Source organism: Amblyomma americanum, chromosome 2 (genome assembly GCF_052857255.1).
Source record: "Amblyomma americanum isolate KBUSLIRL-KWMA chromosome 2, ASM5285725v1, whole genome shotgun sequence".
NCBI lineage: Eukaryota > Metazoa > Arthropoda > Arachnida > Ixodida > Ixodidae > Amblyomma > Amblyomma americanum.
The window spans coordinates 79,763,691-79,783,991 of NC_135498.1; the positions used below are offsets into that span (position 1 = coordinate 79,763,691).

Below are 20,301 nucleotides of genomic sequence, written 5' to 3' on the forward strand. Positions count from 1 at the left end.
ATACCAAAGCTTACAGCTGATGCCTCAGTGTGGCACTCGTGACAATCAGGTTGCCAACTTTCTAAATTTAACAAGGTTACACATTAAGTGAAACATCCATCCATCAGTCATAAATGCAATGGTGAAAACAAAAAAGCAAAGAATGCTTACATATCAAAACTTCTTGCCAATTTCAACGAGACAACATGCCAGATTAATATTGTACCCTCCTATGGCACTGCATGTGCCAACATAAAGGTACTCAAAAAAACTTTTTTAAGAAAGAAAAAGATAACAACAAAGAGTGCTTTCTAACGTCACGGTAACCAAAATGCAATGAGTGGGCAGGTCTACACATGCAAGAAAAAAGTTCTTACATCTGGACCAACAGAACGCGCTCAAAACCGGGTTACCAAAAGCGCTGCCAATCAACTAACAAAAACCGTCGAGCATGGCAGGATACCACTGTGTCACCAGCAAAACATGTTTCGAGTGGCCTGTCAACGCTTTAACAATAACCTCCGTGCAACTTCGAACCCGCAGCAAAAAGCGATTCCTAAAAGCACCAATCCTCCCTTGACTCTGCTCCCTTGACTAGAGCACGACACAGCAGCGACAGTAGCGTGGCCTCCCACCCCCAACCGAAGGCGGAGGTGTCACAGGGGCAAAGTAGGCATGCACCTTCAAGTCCAGTAGGTGACTGCGCAGCTTGCGAATGCCAGCGCGCGTGATGAGCTGGCAGTCATACAGCTCAATGCGCTGCAAGTTCTGGCACGTGACCAAATGCTCCAGCGACGCGTCCGTTATCAGTGGACAGTTGTCCAGCTCCAACACAAGCAGGTGCTCCGCAGCGCCGGCTCCGGCACCGAGATGCCGGATGCCTTCATCTGTCACGAGCTCGCAATGTGACAAGCTGAGCTGCTGCAACCTTGGACAGCCGTTGGCCAAATGAAGCAATGTATTGTCCGTGATGAGCACACACTCTTCGAGGTCCATCTTCTCGAGGGCATGGCAGGAGCGTGACAGCGCTTGGAATCCGCTGTCTGTCAGCTGTGTGCAGCCGGCGACCTCAAGCGTGCAGAGTGTGTGGCAGCCCTGGCTCAGAGAGACGAGTGCAGCGTCCGTCAGGTGTGCGCAGTTGGAGACGCAGAGGAAGTGCAGCTTGGGACAGTGCTGGCTGACGGCCTGTATCGCTGCATCGGTGATGTTGGTGCACTCATGCAGGTTCAGAGTCTGCAGGCCCCCGCAGAACTGTGCCAGTTGGGAGACGGCCTCGTCATTGACCAGGGGGCAGCCTTTGCTGACAAAACTCCGCAGCCTTGGGCAGCCAGCTGCCAGTGCCTCCACACCATACTTTGACACCTGGGCATGGAGAGGTGTATGCATTAAGGAGACACTATTGTAGACTACGCATGTAATGAAAAATAAAAAAAACTACAAGTGAGTGAACTGACTAAGGTTAACCATGCAGGATGTATCTGCAATGAAATATTTAAAGATTTTTCTTACTGCAGGAAAAAGAACCCCGTGTTTGCAAGCACTGGATGCCGCTTGTATACAAAGAATGAGTTACTGCACTATAGGACGCATGCTTACAACCAAGGGATATGGTGATCAGACACTGCAAAAAGATGTGCATTCCTAATACAACTCGACGACTTTGTCTCTCCTTGTATCTTTCCACTGCGCTCTGCCAGAACAAGAGATTCGAGATCAGTAAGCGTTCCTGCCTGCGGCAGTGCTAAAACCAGAAATGCAACGCACCTGATCGCACCAAGAGATGTTGATCTGCTCCAGCGCGGGGCAACCCTGGCCGATCGCCTTGAGCGACAGGTCTGTTACTTGGCAGCAGGAGCCCAAGTCGAGAAAGGTCAGCTTGCTGCAGTGCTTGCCCAAGCTCTGACAGGTGCTGTCGGTCAGCTTCTTGCAGCCGTTCAGGTTCAGATCTTCGATGTTATTGCAGTTCTGGGCGAACGTCTTGAGCGACGCATCCTCAACGCTCTGACAGCCGCGCAGGCTGAGTTTCTTGAGGAAACCACCGCATCGGCGAGAGATGTTCTCCACGACGGGTCCCTCGATGTCCGTCTGGAAGTTGAAGAGGTCGATCTTCTGCCAATTGCTGCCGTCCAGCGCGAGCTCGTGCCACAGTTTGGACACCTGCGCACAGGCGCACAGCGAGACAACGTCCAGGTAGGAGAAGATGCGAAGCAGCAGCTCCTTGGGAAGCTTCTTGTTGATGAGAGCATCGTCGTCGGCCGCCGTGACTCCCCTGACCAGCACTTCCACTTTGGCCTTGGGCGCCAGGGTCATCACTTGCCGAGGGACGGGCGAATCCCAATGGTGCGTACGACGACTAGGCGTTTTGGTCACTCGCCATCGCATGCGCTTTACGGACCTGCCTCGAACGACTTTTGTGTCTTTTTCGCGGAACAGCGCAGTGCCTTCTCTCCGTCGGAGTGACGACTTCGGAAGAGAGAGGATCGCTTACCGCGCGCGGCAGCTGATCGCCGAGTATAGCCGGCTTTTCTCCAGAATACTTTAACTCCGCGACGCGAAAGCTGCGAATGTGGGCACTTGCCTCGAAAGCGCAGCAACTCCAGTAGCGAGTTGTAAACACGCCATGAAGCGCATCGCGGGAACGCGAGAATACGACGAGGTGGGCGTATGGAGGGAAAAGCTGATAGAAACAACAGCTCTTCGTTGTAGCCTTGTATCAGGAGCGTGACTAGCGCCACAAAGATCGGTAAAGTACAGGTCACAACGAAATAGTTTTCTTTCAAACTATTTGCTATATTAATGCAACTAAATAAGCACGTTATGTCATTTTGCATAAACTGGTTCAATTTTAACTTGTAATAACTTTTTAAAAATTTTGCAAAAATTATTCACTAATAGTGTAGTAAATTAACAAAACTTTATTCAATATTGTGATAATTTTGATAGAAAGCGTTATTTTAAAAGTATATTTTTGATTTTTATTTCTAGCCTACGGTAGAAGTCTATCAAATCACTTAACAATTTCGCCATCTGGCGGCTGAGCGTTCTCGAAGGATTTTGTTGTGATGTGACGTAACTCATGGACCGCAATCGATTTTCTGCTAGGGCCCTATTTACGTCATGATAATAAGCAAAATTTTAACTACCGTGTGTAGGGAATTCAGTTTTTGTTCTCACATCTGAGCTACTTGACGTGCGAGGTAAGTCTTCTCGCAAGCTAGCCCTGATATAGGCTTTATGTCCCTGTGTATGTCGCTCATGAATGACTTGTCTGCAGAGGCCCGCTGTGTCCCGACGCTTTTATCGTTGCGACTGGAACCAAGGGGGGGCTCGATTTTACTGGAAAGCTAACAGCAGTGATCTTGCTGCTTTGAAAAACGATTTTAAAGCCGTTTTCAGCTCCGTGCAGTGTGTGCACGTCCAGGCGACGTAGCCGTCGCGACGAAAGTGGGTCATTGTGGAACGCTTTCTTCCTCGGCGTTCGGCTGGTGGTGGCAGGGGGGTTGTTTACATGGGGGCTGCAGACCGCCAGAATCGAGATGGGGCGCCGCAGTGCCTCACAAAAGCACTTCGGTAGTTGACAGTCGTTCATTCGTTTTCCACAGTGCATGCACTGCAGTTGTCGACAGGCTCGATCATCCTTACAGCTGAACCTTTCCCGCTCGCGGGTACGCGTTCTTCGAGGGGCTTGTCACGAACGTCAGTGCCAATAGAACTGTTCGCTTCCTTCGGTCTGTTACGCTTGGCCAGCGTCGTCGAAAGGCATCGCTGGAATCAGCGATCGGGCCGGAGAAAAAGTGTGCGGCTTCCTAATTTCTTCTCGTCGCCGATACCGGGCGGGGAATAAAAGGAAACAAACAGCCCAGGGAGGAGAGCGGCTGGGAGGGAAGACGTAAAGAACAACAACTAAAATCGCTGCGTCTGCGCGCGAGGTGAAGGAGCGGGCGCGCTCGCGAAGTGACCTTCAGCAGCGAGGCGGCACTCTGGAGAAACTGCATTCGCATTCTTCGGGGTGCGGCGCGCGGGCCTGTGCCCTCCCACGATTTTATTTCTTTGGGCGCGCGGCACTCCGGACTCAATCGTAATCGTAGCGTCGGTTAGCCGGCCGATGTGTGTGTAGTAGTTGCGCCGGCGGCCTTGCATCCGTCTCTGGTCGTCCGTGTCGCGCGCGGAAACCCTAGGAGGGGGAACGCTCGCTTCCTTTTTCCGTCGGCCCGCGCGGGTCTCGCAGCCTTGTGGAAGCCTGTGGAGGGCGGTACGCCCCAACGTCGTCTCGTTCCTTGGAGGACACCCCGCGTGGTACTCGTACACCGCCGAGATCTCGCTCGCCGCGCTGCTCCATTCTCTCGCGCAGCCCCCCCGCCTGGGCCTGTTCAGGTGCAGAGCCGGCCTCGCTGCAATAAATTCTTGCATTGTGGCCGTTCTTTAGGCGACGCGGCTTGAAAAAACTTTTCGTGGCGCTGAGGTGCGCGCGTGGTGTATGGAAAAGCTGTTCGGCCGGCGAGTACTGTTTACCGTGCGGGTGCGCGGACTCATCTGTTTATCGTGAGCCGCGATGTGTCATGTTGCGAAAAAGCGACAGCTAAAAAAAGACAAAAACTGATTGCGCGCCGGCCTTTTCCGGATACTAAAAGAAAGGCAACAGATCTGTCTGTCTATGTGTCGACGTTAGTCTTTTTTTTTTTCCCCCCCCGCTTCCAAGAGCTTTTAGTAACGTAGCTGTGTCTGTGGCAGTTTGTGCTCAGCTGCTGCTGTTGGGATTCTGTCGACAGCGAAATGTAATTTCAGACTTCCTTTCTGTTGTGTCTTTCTTTTTGTGGGTATGCGTAAGTTCCACCAGGAGCTGTGTGAACACTTCCACATAAATATGTGCTGTATGTGTGACAAGAAACAGTAGACTTAATTGTGTACCTGAGAGGTGTTACACGTTGGAAGGAACCCCGAAAGTCGGTGCTTTCTCAACAGTTTTAGTCCTTTGGTGGATCAGCTCGGCAAAGCAAGTGTCCCAGTGAAGTCCCAGTTTTAGTCTCTGCATTTCTGAGCGGATGCTCTTTCACACAATTGTTCTTTTTCATGGAGTTTGATCTACAGATGCACAAGGAGGTTTGTCCTCACACTGAAGCTGTGTCCCCCTGTTTTGCTTTTATGGCACTGTGTAGAAAATTAGCTTTGTATTGTCATCTGTTTGGGGTTTTTCTAAGGCAAATATTGCAACCCTCCTCTGAGAAGAGATTATTGGCCATACCACTGGTATTGCCTAGCTAGAGGATCAGTTACTCAAGTTTTTTGAAAGGAGGTTTCCTGTTTGGATGTTTCTGGGGCAAAAGCTGAGGTCATTGTTGCTTCATTCCTCACTATAATTTCATTATTTTCTGTGATAAGTGGCTTATCTCAGTTCTTCTTTCTTTTTAGTTTTTTGAAGTTTAAAAACTCAAAATTTTGTTTTTTTTCTGCTGTCATCTGTTTCGGGTTTTTCTAAGGCAAATATTGCAACCCTCCTCTGAGAAGAGATTATTGGCCATACCACTGGTATTGCCTAGCTAGAGGATCAGCTGCTCAAGTTTTTTGAAAGGAGGTTTCCTGTTTGGATGTTTCTGGGGCAAAAGCTGAGGTCATTGTTGCTTCTTCCCTCACTATAATTTCATTATTTTCTGTGATAAGTGGTTTATTTCACCTGTTCTATTTAGCATATTGAAGTTTAAAAACTCAAAATTTTGTTTTTTTCTGCTGTGTGTTTCCATCCACTGAAGTGACCATTTGTAAACATTGCAAAAAGCACAAAGTGTCTGCTGCATGCAGGAAAAGTCAAAGCCCTTTCAATACATTCTATCTTATCAGGGCACAACATGTGCAGGGTGTCGCGTCAGGTTTTTATGTATAGCCATCGTCCCAGCGGAGAAAGGCAGCAGATAAGACATTTCTGAAGCACCTAGAAGAGCGCAACCACACTTCAGGAGCATTCGCCTGGAGGGATGCTTAGGGGAAGTAGTTTCGAATTATGGCTGCGTTGATCTGGATCTGGATCAGGTTAGTGCCTGAATGCACTTTGATCATCACATGCGAGCTGTCTTGAGTTTTGCGCGATAAGCGGTCGCAAAGTGATAAATCGCGGAGTAGCACTTCATTGCTGGGTGTTATTGGTGGGTGTTGTAGTGCACTAGAGGGCACTTTTGTTTTTCAGCACATTAATGTATTTGTGATGCATCATATTTCACATTTGTCATTTTATCACCTGGAACTGCTTAAATCAGCAGCCTTTGGAGTTGTGAAGAAGTTAGGTGTGTGTAGCCTATCGTTATGTTTCTGGCCACAGATAAACATTGGGAATTTATTAACCTGGCATTTAACCAGTTTTCAGTCATTGCTGGCAAGTGACTTGTCTTGCGTGCTGGTGATGAGTTGTTTCCATCGCAGGGTTGGGAAAGTGTGGACCATATAAATGGCTCAGCTGTGTTTTTCCTGTGTGTGAACCAGTTTAATTTTCAATCCTGCAAGGATTTTGTCAGCAAGGAGGTCCTAAACATAGCTGTTTGTACACTGAAAAATATCGTCTGTATACACTTTGTCACAAGCTTGTCTTAACAGAAGTACCCAAAATATCGAGTTCCACTCAACCATATAGGCAATGAGGCAAGCATAAGTTAAGGGGAATTAACGAAGAGGCACTCGGTAAGCATACTGAAAGTGTGGTATTTTCAGGAATCTCGCACAGCACCTGGCCTAACCCTTTAGTTATTGCAGGTTATATAGTTGCTCTGTCGCCATTTTTTGTGTTGCTGCAGTCTGTGTTGCATTGCCTTTCCTTTCGCAATGCAGCACGGTAGCACAAATTAAATGGCCGAGTTAATGGTGCCGTGGAATACTAGCCGGTGTTGTACTGCTAGAGTTTGTGTTAATCACAATACACACATTTTTTAGTGTTTCATGTTAACCAAGCCTTTTTGAGTGCTCTAGCACCAAGGCCCCTCTCACCGATTTCGCCAATCTTAGTCTGAAGCCTGCTTTACCTTGAAAATCGAGCTGCGAACCGGAACCGAAGTGTGCGATGTCAGTGCACGTTAAAGAACCCCAGGTGGTCGAAATTTCTGGAGCCTCTCACTACAGCGTCCCTCATAGCCTGAGACGCTTTGTGACGTTAAACCCCCATAAACCGTGAAAACCCAAATCGAGGTGAAAATCAAAGTGCTAATGCATGTAATTCGCATTTGGCCTAACCACGCCAAATCGTCCGTTTTTTTTGTTGTGTTTTTGTGAAACTAAACAAAGGTCCAAGATGAAATGAACGGCAGCACAAGGACACTAACAAGAAAGGGACATGCCATTCATTTCATCATGCACCAACTCGCCCCTCAGGCCGTTATTCTAAAGGTCCAAGTTCTTCATCTTATGAGAAGAGAATTCAGCTTACCTGAGCTCATTCCTGAAGTGAAGGGAGCCCAGCGTGATAAAAGTGGAATCTGTTAGACTTGCACTGCTTTCAAAATTTCACCAGAATGTTTGCACTGATTTGCTTGGTACCACAGTTTATTTATTTGTTTGCACTTATAAATGCCTTAAACCAGTCATTGCATGCTGTAGTGCTTTGCCCGATCAGCGATCTTTAGTTTTTATATAAGTGAAACATTATTACCTTTCTAAGACATGGCTACTCTAAGCCATGCTGTAAACTCACACTGCTTTCACTTCAAGTTTATTTATGCAGTACTAATACCTCTTTATTGTAGTGTTCTTCCCGATATTGCAGGTTATTAAACAAGCATTTCTGTTTCCACTGTAGAAGCAAAGCAACTTCGTAAAGGGTGCTGAAGGATCGGGCTTCGTACTAGCACATAGGAAAACTAATTAACGGCATAGGTATTTGTTGCAAAGATCTCATGAAGTGACCATTTCTACATCAAACATTGAACTGAGCTGAAAAAAAAAAAAAAAGAATGCTAAGCTGTAAAGCTTTTTTTTTTTAGGCACTCAGCATTGCATATGTTGCACACAAAACTAAGGTAGTCTGTATTTGTGTGTGTTTATGATGCTCATGCTGATTGATGGAACTTTTGAGAACAGTTTTCAGTTATGTTTTTATGTGTAATAGTCAGTTCACTGACTTTGTTCTTGTGTCAGTCTTTGTGGACAGTAATGTTCACTGAATATATTAGGCTATTCATTGCTTAGTAGTATGCAGTACTAATGAGCATTATGTTACGCTAGTGCTTGAACTTCTCGGATTGGAAAAAAATTTATTTACATATGTACACATGCCAAGGTTGCCGGATACACTGACATTCACAAGTAGACATGACGCTAAGCATGTAAGGCGAGCCAATTAAAGAGGTACCATAAGCATCTTTGAGCAACTAACAGGAATTGCTTGTGAGCGATTTAAGATGGGATAGCATACCTATTCACAAAAGCGTGAAACAGTAATAATCGGACACGGAGGAAAAATAAAAATAAAAAATGAAATAAAGAAAAAGGCAACTTAGTGCCAGTTTGGCCTAAGGACCAGGACAAGACGATAGTTGTGAACAGAAATGAATGGGCACGACTACTGCTGGAGGAACTCTTCCTCTTACAAGAAAAAGAGTTCCTCTGACAAGAAACTGATCAGCTCCCTTCGAAGACAGCCAAGTATTGGCCACACAGCACGGCGTCTAAAGCCACCAGCGACCGCGGTGCATCGATTGCGCCATAAACTAGAAAGACCCGCAACAATTAACAGGCGAGCAAAACGGCCGCTGGGGAAGCGGCCGCGGGAGACAAAGCTCAAAATGCCCTGCCCACGGAATCCCTCATGAACCGCGCGCCAAAAGACGCGCTACCATGCAGGTGACTGTAGCGTGGCGATTAAATTCCAGAAGCGGGCAATTCGGACCGGTACTGGAGCGTAAAACACCCCACCGCTCTAGCCGATCACAAGTAGGCAGCACTGCCCAACCAAGTTTCCAAACAAAGTCGCGTAGGTGGTCTGGGAGAGGCGTCGACGCTATGTGTGCCCATTGAACGCGGCGCATCGGTGAGCGGCGTCGGCTTACGCTTTACTACTAGCTTGCATAGCTTGTTGGGCGTGTGTTTCATCTGGCCTTGAACCAAAGAGCGGATGTGATGGCAGTATTCCTGAATATTCACCAAAATTTTGATCAACAGTTCGTCGTACAGCATTCTGTGTGGTGTCTTAGCATTTCTCTTTGCATATAGCATATATGTTTTAGACAAGTTGGAGACTAGCTTGCGATAGGGGTTCGGACCAATGACAAATGCACCTTCAGTTGCATGCTTTCTGAGACTTGCAACAGGGGTTCAGACTGATCACATATGCAGCTTCACTTACATGCTTTAAGGTGCAGTGGAGGTGTCCACCAAGATGTCCAGATCTGAGACTTGGTGTCCTCAAAAACCCTTCTTTTCCTCAAAACACATGCTTTCGCATTCTTCCACCTAAGCAGACTCAAGTGCCCTCAGAATTTTTTACCTTTATTTTTTTCTTTTGCTATCTAGGTTCAATTAAAAGTAAATAAATTTTTTAGCGATGTTAGCTTGCATTCATAGACAGGTATCTGGGGAAAAAAATTGTGTAGAAAGGGGTGTGACAGTACTTTGCGATGCTTTGCCTGGGTAGAGTGTCAGTACATCATGTCTAGCTATTTGATGTTACCAGGCCACCGTGGTGGATCAGTAGTTATGGTGCTCGGCGAAAGACGCGAGTTCGATCCCAGCCTGGGTGGTCGAATTTCTATGGAGGCGAAATTCTAGAGGCCCGTGTACTATGCGATGTCAGTGCACGTTGAAGAACCTTGGGTGGTCGAAATTTTTGGAGCCCTTCACTACAGCATCCCTCATAGCCCGAGACGCTTTGGGACGTATGACTACCATAAACCATACTTGATGTTACCGGTTCTTTAAGAATTTTTATTCTAAAATGCCTTTTGCTTCTTCAGGTCATTGACATTACTGGAGTGGCACATTGCTGGCACGCTTTCTCAGTGATGTAATATTGGCAAACTTGGCATGTTGGTGCACCACAGCGCAGTGGTCAAGAAAGGGAATGTATATAGATTGGAAAGAAGCAAGGCATTGGCCATTGTGACGTGCAGTGTTTCTGCAATCCTCAGTTTCTCTAAAACATCTTCCACTGTTGAAACACTTAAGAAAAACTTGATTTCTGTTAACAGCTGAGCAAGGTGAATGTGTGTACTGCTCCAATGATGCATTCAGGTTGGTAGCTCACAAAAAAGCAGAGCTAATGAGAAAGCATCAGCATTTTAATGAACCTACGGGCAACTCTGTGTTTTCCCCCTTGTGTCTTTGTCCATGCACATTGCGTAGTTTTAAGAAGCATGAGCGAGCAACTAGGCCACCTCTACTCTTGTAAACTTTATGAAGCTTCAAATTTGGATCCCTCTTCTTGGCATTCGTTATGCGATTCTAAAGCATGTTTTTTGTAGTGTGTGTTTTAAGTGGGAAGCTTTATTTGACAGCACAAATTTATTTGTGTGAGCTGTAATAGTCAAAGTAACAACCTTTTTTTTATACATGATTTCGGTATGCACATATGTCAGTGTGCACCACTTTTTATGAGCTTAGGACTTTCAAACAATGCTGTGCAGTCCTGGGTTCATGGGAGTTGTTGCATGCACAAGGCATAACTAGTTTCCCATTGGAATGAGCAGACAACCAGATATCTTACAAATGTGGTGGAAATGAATTTGCATAAGATTGCACCACATGTCTTTGAATGCAGGTATCCCATGCTGTTGTTCTTTACATGCGCTGACTTGCTTAAATTCTCTCTCATGCTTAAGAATGTTATTGAGATACACTGCAAAAAATCTGCGAAATAAAGTAAGTTAAAGTCAGATTAATTTATCATCAACGTCCACTAAACAGGTGTGATGTTCAGGGGGGGGGGGGCAAGCAAAAAGCCTAAAAAGTCTTGACAAAGGCCTGCACCCCATTTGCAGGTGGCAGAGCGGCGCAGAGCCAACATGATAGAAAGTGCGTGCAAGTTGTGCAAAACAAACAAAAAATAGAAAGCACATGGCAGTAAAAACAAAACTAAGCACAAGTACATTAACATCAAGACAAGAATTACAATGCAAGTGAAATAGGCAAAAAAAAAAGTGGAAAAGCTGGCCACAATGCAAGGCTGATATTATGGAATTGCACACAAGATTGGAAACTTGAGAAAAAAGTGATAATATACATGTAAACTAGAATCACGGAGAGGTCATAAAAAGTGAAGAGTACATTTTTGGAAATGAGCAAAATGTTCAGAAAGTTAATACACTCGGTAACGTGTAGAGTAGCATCTGTTGAGCGTAATTTGTTCGTGTGTATGGTAACTGCCATTCTGTGTTTCTTGTGTTATATGCACTGTGCCATAATTTCATAGCTGCAAATTGACCATTTGCAGAAAAGTTTCTGCGCATGCGCTGTGAAAGCGCATCTGGTGCCCTCTGTAGGCGATTTGGTTTTTGTCGGAAAACATGAGCCGGCCATGCATTCCAGCGCCGTAGTGTGGCGACTAATGTGAGCTGTAACTGCCACGTAACTGCCATGTAACTGCAACGCATTTTTAACTAAACTAACCACGTGTTTTGCAACAGCGATATTTGGACGTAATGAAAGCCACGACGAGATACAAGGCGCAAAAGCTCGGTTTTTCTAGAAGAGTTTTGCTATCGACGCACGTGCGTATTCGGTGACAGCCAAATTATTTATGCTAGTATGAACATTCACCATAAATGCTACAATGTCAAGCTGTGCTATCTGAACAACGGAAGCATGCGCCGGAGCGCAACCTCGCCTATATCCGCGCATTCTAATGCTCCAGCGGCCTGTTAGCACGCAAAGCAATGCTCTGCTGTATCAGCACGAGCCGTGATTGATGTAGTACAACGGGTCGTTTACTAATCAGTTAAGTGTGGCCTGTGGCAAAAGGTGCTGCATGAAGTTACTGGAAACTCCTGCTCTGTCAAGGAAGTGCGAACATAAACGTCTGTGCGCGTTAGGAAAGTGCATCCCATTATATTGTTACACTCGCCTGCGCATAGGCGCACATTCATGCCCATTTTCATTTGGTCATTCGGTGTTCCGTTGAGGTAGCAGAGTGTAGGTATTGTCACACATGGTCCTTTTTCAGGCTACAATGCGAAAACTCTTCGCTCCGCCCCATTTCTAAAAACGGAAATGGGATGTTCTCATCCTCCATCATCCTCGTTCGTTATCAAACGCACGTTTCCAACAAAAAGCAAAACAAGCGCACGTGAACTGCTGAAAGGTGCCTTGCACATGTTTGGTTGAGAACCCTTTCCAACCAAAAGTGCCAATGAAGCTTCCCTGTTTGCGTGACAGGCGGCGCTCGCTTTTCCACAAATGGTCAATTCTTTGAGATGATGGTTGTTATCATTGCGGTCTGGTAGCATGAGGCAAACACGGAATTGTAGAGATTTGGTAATGGGATGAGGTCCAGTTTTTCAAAAATGGACTCGGTGTGTGCGTCGTGAACCTCATTTGAAAACGATGCGCACTGCTTTCTTTTGTGTATTTTATCTAGGTTCGTAGCAGTAGTAGTGCCCTAAACTAAGTAACAGGATATCTACCTGGCGTCCTGTGTTGGCCACCACCTAGGCTATAGTTACAATATGTATTGCAAGCATTTGTGGTTCTGTTCTGTTCTGCCAGAGAGTCCAGTTTCTCCTCCTGTATATTGATGCTTTGTGCTTAGGTTTTTACCTGCTCGAATCCAGCGATATCGCATTGTGGCATACTGGGCTATTGAAATAGAGGAAGGTTTTTATTGGAGACCAGAGAGTTAGGTGAGCGTGTATGATAACCACCTGTATGGTAGTCTGTGCAAGGGGTAGAGGGTGGTAGCGGTGAGTATTAGGAAGAGGAAAAAGTCCCAGGAGAGGAGGAATTGGGCAGATATTGGAAGAAAAAAAAATTTGTGCAGAAAAACAAAATACATTTATGAAATTTGGAGGTGAGCTGAACGACAGGAACGAAAGCACTGTAATTTAGTGTAATGTCGTATAGATGATGGGATAAAAATTTAAATGCTTGTTGGTGCTTAGCATAAAAGGCAGCAGTTAAGTGGGCTCATTATCATGATTAGTGTTAGGCACTTTTGAGCAGCCATTTCTGTTTCAGTCCTAATATGAGGTGTCTCATCTACCATATAAACGCGTGTAAGGGCCGCACTTTTTTTCCCAGATTCGGGGGGCAAATTTCGGGGTGCGGCCCATACACTCGATTTTCGACAAAAAAATTTTTTTTTTTCAAGTGAAAGCAAACCAATCTGGAATGCGCGGCATTTATTTACCGTTCAGGCATCACTCACGGAGTCTTCAGACTCCGAGCTGGTGCTGTGTTCAGGTAAATGTTCAGCCCACAGAAAGTCGTCTTCGGTCCCGTCTAAAACTGTTTGAAATTCCGGTCACTTTGAAACTCTGGGTTGCAATGTCGGTCGACACGGAATTCCACGCGGACAAAATCCATCCAAGCACAGTCGCGAGCGGTGCCCTCTTAAGCCGCCCTGTCGGCGTTTCGTCGTGATTGCCATTGGCCATCCATTCCGAATACTGCCTTCGAAATTCAACCTTAAAAGGCCGATTGACGCTTACATCCAGGGGTTGCAGCATGCCGGTGAGGCCGCCCGGTATCACGGCCATGTCTGTGTGGATACCGCGCAGGCGTTCCTTAACCCTACCCGTCAAGTGACCGTGGAAGCTGTCCAAGACGAGGAGCGATCGTCGGGCCAGCATGGCGCCTGGGCGCTTCTCCCAAACGCTTTTTACCCAGTCGAGCACAAGCTCATCGTCCATCCAGCCCTCTTCTTGGGCGCGAACTACAATAATTCCCTTGGGGAAAACGCCTTTAGGAATCGTTTTTCTTTTTAGGATGACATAGGGGGGCAGCTTCGGCCCGTCCGCGGTGACGCACAGCATAGCGGTACACCGTTGGCGCTCTGCGCCGGTTGTCCGCACGAAAACACTCTTCTTTCCTTTCAGTTCAACTGTGCAGCTCTCGGGACAGTCGAACCACACGGGGGTCTGGTCGGCGTTCGCTATCTGCGAAAATATATAGTTGTGCTCACGACGCAGACCGATGACATACTTCTGAAAGCTGAGCACCTTGTCGGTGTAGTCGGGGGGCAGCCGCTGGCACAGCGTGGTCCTTCGCCGAAATGATAGGCCCTTCCTCTTCAGAAATCTTCGTACCCAGCCGGCACTAGCCTTGAAGTCCTCGTGCGGTATGCTTTTAGCACGCGCCAAGGCTTGTGCCCTCACGCGCAGCATGTCTGTTGTCAACGCGTAGCCGTTGTTCCGCACTTCCATTGAATAGCATAGCAGCTCTTCTTCTAGCTCAGGAAATTTGCATGGCTTGCCTCGGAAAGCACGCTTTTTGGAGCTGGTATTCTTCAACGCATCCCTTTGTCCACACCACCACCGGACACACTTCTCGTCCACGTCAAATTTTCTGCCCGCGGCACGCTTGCCGTGTTCGAGAGCGAACTCCACTACTTTCAGTTTAAAGCCCGCCGTGTAGCTGTTGAGGTGCTTGCCCATTGTGCAACAGTGACAATGCTCGGAGGCAGTTCATGAAAAAGTGAAGAACGACAGCGCACGAGAGCAACAACTATGCCGAGCGACCACGCTAACACAACCACCAAAAAACGCATGCTTTGACAGCCAGAACAGAACAAAGTTAGACCTGGCGATACCGATGCCGATACGGAGAGCGGAAGTACAGTAGCAGAAGCTCGCGACAGAAGAAAAGATGATGATGACCCGCGGCCTCGGGCGCCATCCATGGGCGGTGTTGTATCGTAGTAATGATAATTAGCAATGAAACAGTACACGTAGCATACGGTCGAGCCGATCTGTATTCTCCTACTTCGTCGTCCTCTCTCCCCCCATGCGCGCGAGTGCGTGCAGCGCACTTGCCACACTTCATCTTTATCACATTTCCGCCGCACTTAAAAAAAAACAAAATGTCTAGCGGATGTCATAGTCTTTGAACCATGCGGGCCGCTTCTTTTTGCGAGTACTTCGGCGAGGCGGCGCAGGAGGTGAAGCCGCAGTTGCCGCTGTGGATTTACTACGCGAGGGTTGAGGAGCGGCTGCCGATTCCGGAGCGGGCGGAACGGCTGGCATCATATGGATTGAAGGCGCGTCCGAAGAAGGACCCTGGACCACGGTTCCGGACTGTGGACTGGGCGGCGGCATTCGGATGCCGTCGATAGGCGGCGAAATATCAGCGAAAAGGGCCGCTGGATCTGAGGGGGACAGTTGCTGCTGAACTACTTCTGGGCGAACCGCAGAAAACTTGGACGAGTGCCACACTCGCCCATCATCCAGCAGATAGGATGCAGGTCCACGCTGTTCCACAACCTTCCGAGGCTCCGAAAACCGAGCTGACAGTTTGCCTCGCACATTTGGTTTGCGGACACGCACGTACTGGCCAGTCTGAAAGTCACGACACTGGGCGCCACTCCGCTGGTCCGCATAAAGCTTGTATTGCGCTTGTTTCTCGTCAAGCCTCTGCCGCAAAAGCTTAAGCGCTTTTGTCGGATCCATTGAGAAGGACTGATCCGGCAGTCCTACGACGTTAAGTCTTGTGCGGGGCAACCGGCCATGAAGTAGGACAGCTGGTGCAATTCCTGTCGTGGCATGGGGCGTGCAGCGGTAGACACCGAGGTAGTCCACAATCGCTGTACGTAGGTCGCGTCACTCGCACAGAGCTAGCTGAATGTAGGACTTAAGCACTCGATTGAATCGTTCAGCGAGTCCATTAGCTTGGGGATGGTACACTGAAGAGTAGCAATGGCGTATCCCCCGTTCGCGGAGCAAGGTTTGCATGGCCATCGATGAAAATTGAGGTCCGTGGTCAGAGACAATCTCTTGAGGGTAAACCTCACGAGCGAAGAGGCCAAGCAGGAATTCTTGAACGGTTTGAGTTGTGATGGCATCAGCGAAGACAACTTCTGGCCACTTACTGTAATAATCCATGAGAGTAATCGCGAAGCGGCAACCACTGGGAGCTTGGTCGAAAGGCCCCACAATATCAATGGCAACCTTATCCCAAGGTTTCTCTGGGAAGGCGACAGGTTGCAGAGGAGCTGCCACCGGACGAGCCGATTTGTCACAGGACAGGCACACGACACATGTCCGTACCATTTCTTCGACGTGCTCGTCCATTCGCGGCTACCAGTAGAGCTCTCGCAGTCGACTTTTCGTGCGGCTGATCCCGGGGTGTGACTCGTGCGCGATGTCCATGAGGCGTCGTCGCAAACTTTCGGGAACGACGAGCCTGTCACCTCGGTACAAGACGCCTTGCACGACGGACAGCTCCGAGCGCAGGAGATAGTATGGCCTAAGGTTCTCCGGTAGGGATTTCTTGTCCGGCCATGTCGCCGATGTAAACTGAATGGCTTGAGCAACTGCCGCGTCGCTGATGGTTGCCTCTTGAAGCTCTTGTAGAGTCACGGCTGGCGATAGCAGGCAGACGAAGTCGTCGTCACTGGCGTCGAACTCACTGGGCTCACTGCACGATGTGGTCGGTAAGGGAAGGCGAGACAGAGCATCCGCAACAGAGTTGTCATTGCCTTTGCGGTACTCTACAGTGTAGTTGTAGCACAACAGGCGAGCCGACCAACGTGAAATTCGCAACGGCTGATGGCCCGTTCCTTTCGTCGACAGCAAAATGACAAGTGCACTGTGGTCGGTGCGTAGAACAAAAGGCCGGCCCCACAAATACACGTGCCACCGTTCGCACGCCCAAACACAAGCTAGGACCTCACGTTCACCAACAGAGTACTTTCTTTCTTGGGGTGTCAAGGTACGGGAGGCAAACGCAACAGTTTGCAGGGAATGGCCATTGTCTTGCTGAAGCACTGCCCCAAGGCCATATCCGGAAGCGTCAGTCGTTACGACCACGGGAAGGGCAGGATCAAAAAAATGCAACACGTCACATGACGTCAACATGGACTTCACTAGTTTGAAGCTTGAATCCGCAGCAGCAGTCCAAGTGAAGGCGGAGTCGCTGCCTCGAAGTAGGGCGCGCATAGGCTCAACGACGTCGGAGTAATGCGGGATAAACTTGGAGTAGAAACCCGCAAGTCCAAGGAGGGAGCGAAGCTCGCTGATGTTAGATGGAGTCGGAGCCTTCGTAATCGCCTCGATGGCAGAAGAAAGCGGAAACAGTCCTTCACCGCTGACAACATGCCCCAAGAAAGTGAGCTTTGGAACATCGAAGACACATTTGTGGTTGAGCTTGAGTCCGGCTTGGGACAGGCGCTCGAGAACAGCACGAAGGTTGGTCAGGTGCTCCTGTCTTGACGTGCCTGGACTATGATGTCGTCGATGTAGAAGAGGACACCTTTGCACCCTTTTAAAATTAAGTGTATCATCTTCTGAAAAGCCGAAGGCGCCGAAGCAAGGCCGAAACACACTCGTTTGAAGCGGAAGAGGCCATCATGGGTAATGAATGTGGTCAATTCCCGACTCTCAGGGCTAAGTGGTACTTGATGGTAAGCCGAGGCAAGGTCCAACTTCGAAAAACGCTGTGACCCGGCCAAGCTATGTAGAAGTTCTTCCGTTTGAGGCAAAGGAAAACTGTCGACCACAATAGCCTTGTTCGGCTCACGCAAATCGACGCACATTCGGATGGAGCCATCTTTTTTCCGAGCCACGACTGTGGGTGAAATCCACTTGGAAGCATCGACCCGTTCAATGATGTCTTGAGCTTCAAGCTTCTGGAGTTCCTCGGACACCTGCTGACGAATGGCAAACGGCAGCCGTCGGAGCTTGCAAGCAACAGGAGAAACGGAATCCTGCACTCTGACTTTGTGCACGTAGCCACGAGCAACTCCGAGTTCCTTGGAGAAGAGATGTTCGAAGTGTGGACGTAGCTCAGGAGGTAACAGAGGCGTATCAGGTGTCATGGAAAGACATTCCAACGATGCACCTTTGATCTTCATTTGTAGAGCGGCAATGGAATCCAGGCCCAGCAGCGTTGTGCCTCCCGAGACAACGTACAACAGGATGCAGGCGGTACGGTCGTGGAACTTTGCTGTGGCAACAAAACACCCTTGGACTATAATCCGAGACTTAGAATAGTCCAATAGTTGAACTGCAGTTGATTTAAGCGGGAAACATTTAGCGAAGAATCGGTGGTATAGATCTTCAGAAATAATTGACACAGATGAGCCGGTGTCAATCAGGAAGCGGATGAACTTGCCTTCAATCAGGACTGAGGCGAAAATTCCGTTTTTTTTACTTTCAACATTGAGAATAGACGCACTGCATTGAGAATAGATGCCATCCGGCATCGACGATGTGTCAGCAGTATCTGCAACTTGCTGAACTTGAACAGGACGGTCGGACGACTTGCAGAGAGAGTCGAAATGGCCCACTTTGCCGCACCGACGACACTTGCGGTTGCGGGCTCGGCATGCAGGGTTGTTCGTTAGGTGAGTTGTAGAACCGCAGCGGTAGCACATGCGCTCTGGTATTGCAGCAGCAGGTTGTGATGGTTGACTTTGGCACTTGCAGCAATGGGCCTGAGGTGGTGTTTGTCTCGATCCGCGCTCGCATCTCACATGATGTACTGGAGCGTCCTCCTCAGCAAATTCCCTGGCTTCCCGGGAAGCTTGCTCACACTGTCGAGCAAGGAGCATGGCGCGCGACAGAGTCAAGGAGGAGCCTTCCATGAGTAGGCGCTCACGCAGATGGCAACTCGAGGTCTTCTCCACCAGCTGGTCCCTGATCATATCGTCCGCCATGGTCCCAAACCCGCAGTCGCCGACAAGGCTGCGAAGGACAGCGACGTACTCATCGGTTGTCTCTCCTGGAGCCTGAACTCGACGGCGAAAGCGATGACGTGCGGCGATTACATTCACGGACGATTTGTAATGCTCCGACGGGATGGATATCGCCGCATCAAATTCGTCAAGGCGGGGCGCCTCGTCACCGGAGTGCGAAGCCGCAGCTGTAGGCGCTGGAGTGGACGACGGCGGCGCCAATGTATAAAAAATGCGCTGACCTTCCAGTCCGAGGCAATTCAGCAGGATGGCCTTCCACCTGTCCGCGCCCAGAGTAGAGGCACCAGAGGCCAGCATGTAATTCCGGAACGCCAGCTCCCATTGCTCCCATGGAAGGGCAGGACGACCAGGAGTCGGCAGGAAGGGTGGTGGTGGCTGAAGCCCAGAAAAGCTCATGACGGATGGTGAGCAGGCCACGTGAAGGTCCCGAATCAAAACAGCATCCTCGTCGCCAAAATATGTTGTATCGTAGTAATGATAATTAGCAATGAAACAGTACACGCAGCATACGGTCGAGCCGATCTGTATTCTCCTACTTCGTCGTCCTCTCTCCCCCCATGCGCGCGAGTGCGTGCAGCGCACTTGCCACACTTCATCTTTATCACAGGCGGCACCTCGAATCTCCTGTGCGCATGTATTTCGAAGGCTATTCTTGCGTGTTTCCTGGAAAGTTTGGGTGCGGCCCTTACACAGATTTATTTTCTTTTTTTTTACACATATTTCGTTCGGGAATACGGGGTGCGGCCCTTACACGGGTGCGGCCCTTACACGCGTTTATAGGGTATATATGCTATGTGTTCTAGTAGGGCGTGCTGGTGCTTTGTTTCTAGCAAACTCGCGTGATGGTAGTAGTCATTGCTAATGCAGTGTCATTCCTTTTTGATGCAGGGTCTCTGGCATGGAGGAGGGGGAAGGCTCCCCGCCCGGTGATGGAGAAAGCGGTGCTCCATCCAGCTTCCTGAACCTGACTGGGAGTGAGGCGTACCCTAAGCGGGCCCTGGTGTCAGATGACCCCTCTCTGGTCGTGCCATTTCCGTGCCTGCCGGGCGAGGCAGTGGAGTTCCTCGGCCGCTCGACACAAGGTGTCGTGGCCCTCTCCTCGTACCGCTTCTTTCTGGCGGGACACGAACAGCAGGTGAACCTTCCCCTGGGGCTACTCGAGACGGTTGAGTGTCGCGATATCTTCTACCTGCACCTGATCTGCAAGGATGCCCGCTCCTTCAGGTGAGAAGTTATCCACAGCTCCCCTTTTAGGTTAGAGGTTAATGTTGTTTGTAACCACTTCACCGTCATTGCCTGCTAACAGTACATTGAGCATTTTGATGCAAAGACGTGTCCATCGATATGACACTTTGTTCACTGCCATTTGCGCATGGCTTTGGGTCATGGAATTGTCAACTTCGTTGAGAAAAGTAGTGTTTATTCTTTGCCTTCTTGAGCCTATGCCTGAGTATTCACATATTTGTTGGCACATTACGGCGTGTGTCAGGACAGTTCTGAGTATTGGT

General features: G+C 48.7%; 1 protein-coding gene across 9 annotated transcripts in view; it reads left to right on the forward strand.

Annotated features, from left to right (window-relative positions):
- The first annotated feature begins 2,044 nt into the window (after positions 1–2,044).
- Positions 2,045–20,301, forward strand: part of LOC144121469 (phosphatidylinositol-3,5-bisphosphate 3-phosphatase MTMR3) — a 59,460-nt gene continuing 41,203 nt past the window's right edge. For 4 of the 9 annotated variants that reach the window (XM_077654685.1, XM_077654686.1, XM_077654689.1 and 1 more), the window contains exons 1-2: positions 2,045–2,319; positions 19,682–20,017. In XM_077654685.1, coding sequence (XP_077510811.1) covers positions 2,180–2,319; positions 19,682–20,017 — 476 coding nt within the window. In that variant the 5' untranslated portion in view covers positions 2,045–2,179. Of the gene's footprint in view, positions 2,320–3,022; positions 3,177–5,867; positions 6,004–19,681; positions 20,018–20,301 lie in introns of those variants that run through there. The other 5 variants (XR_013312622.1, XR_013312621.1, XM_077654690.1 and 2 more) reach the window with 3 other exon arrangements.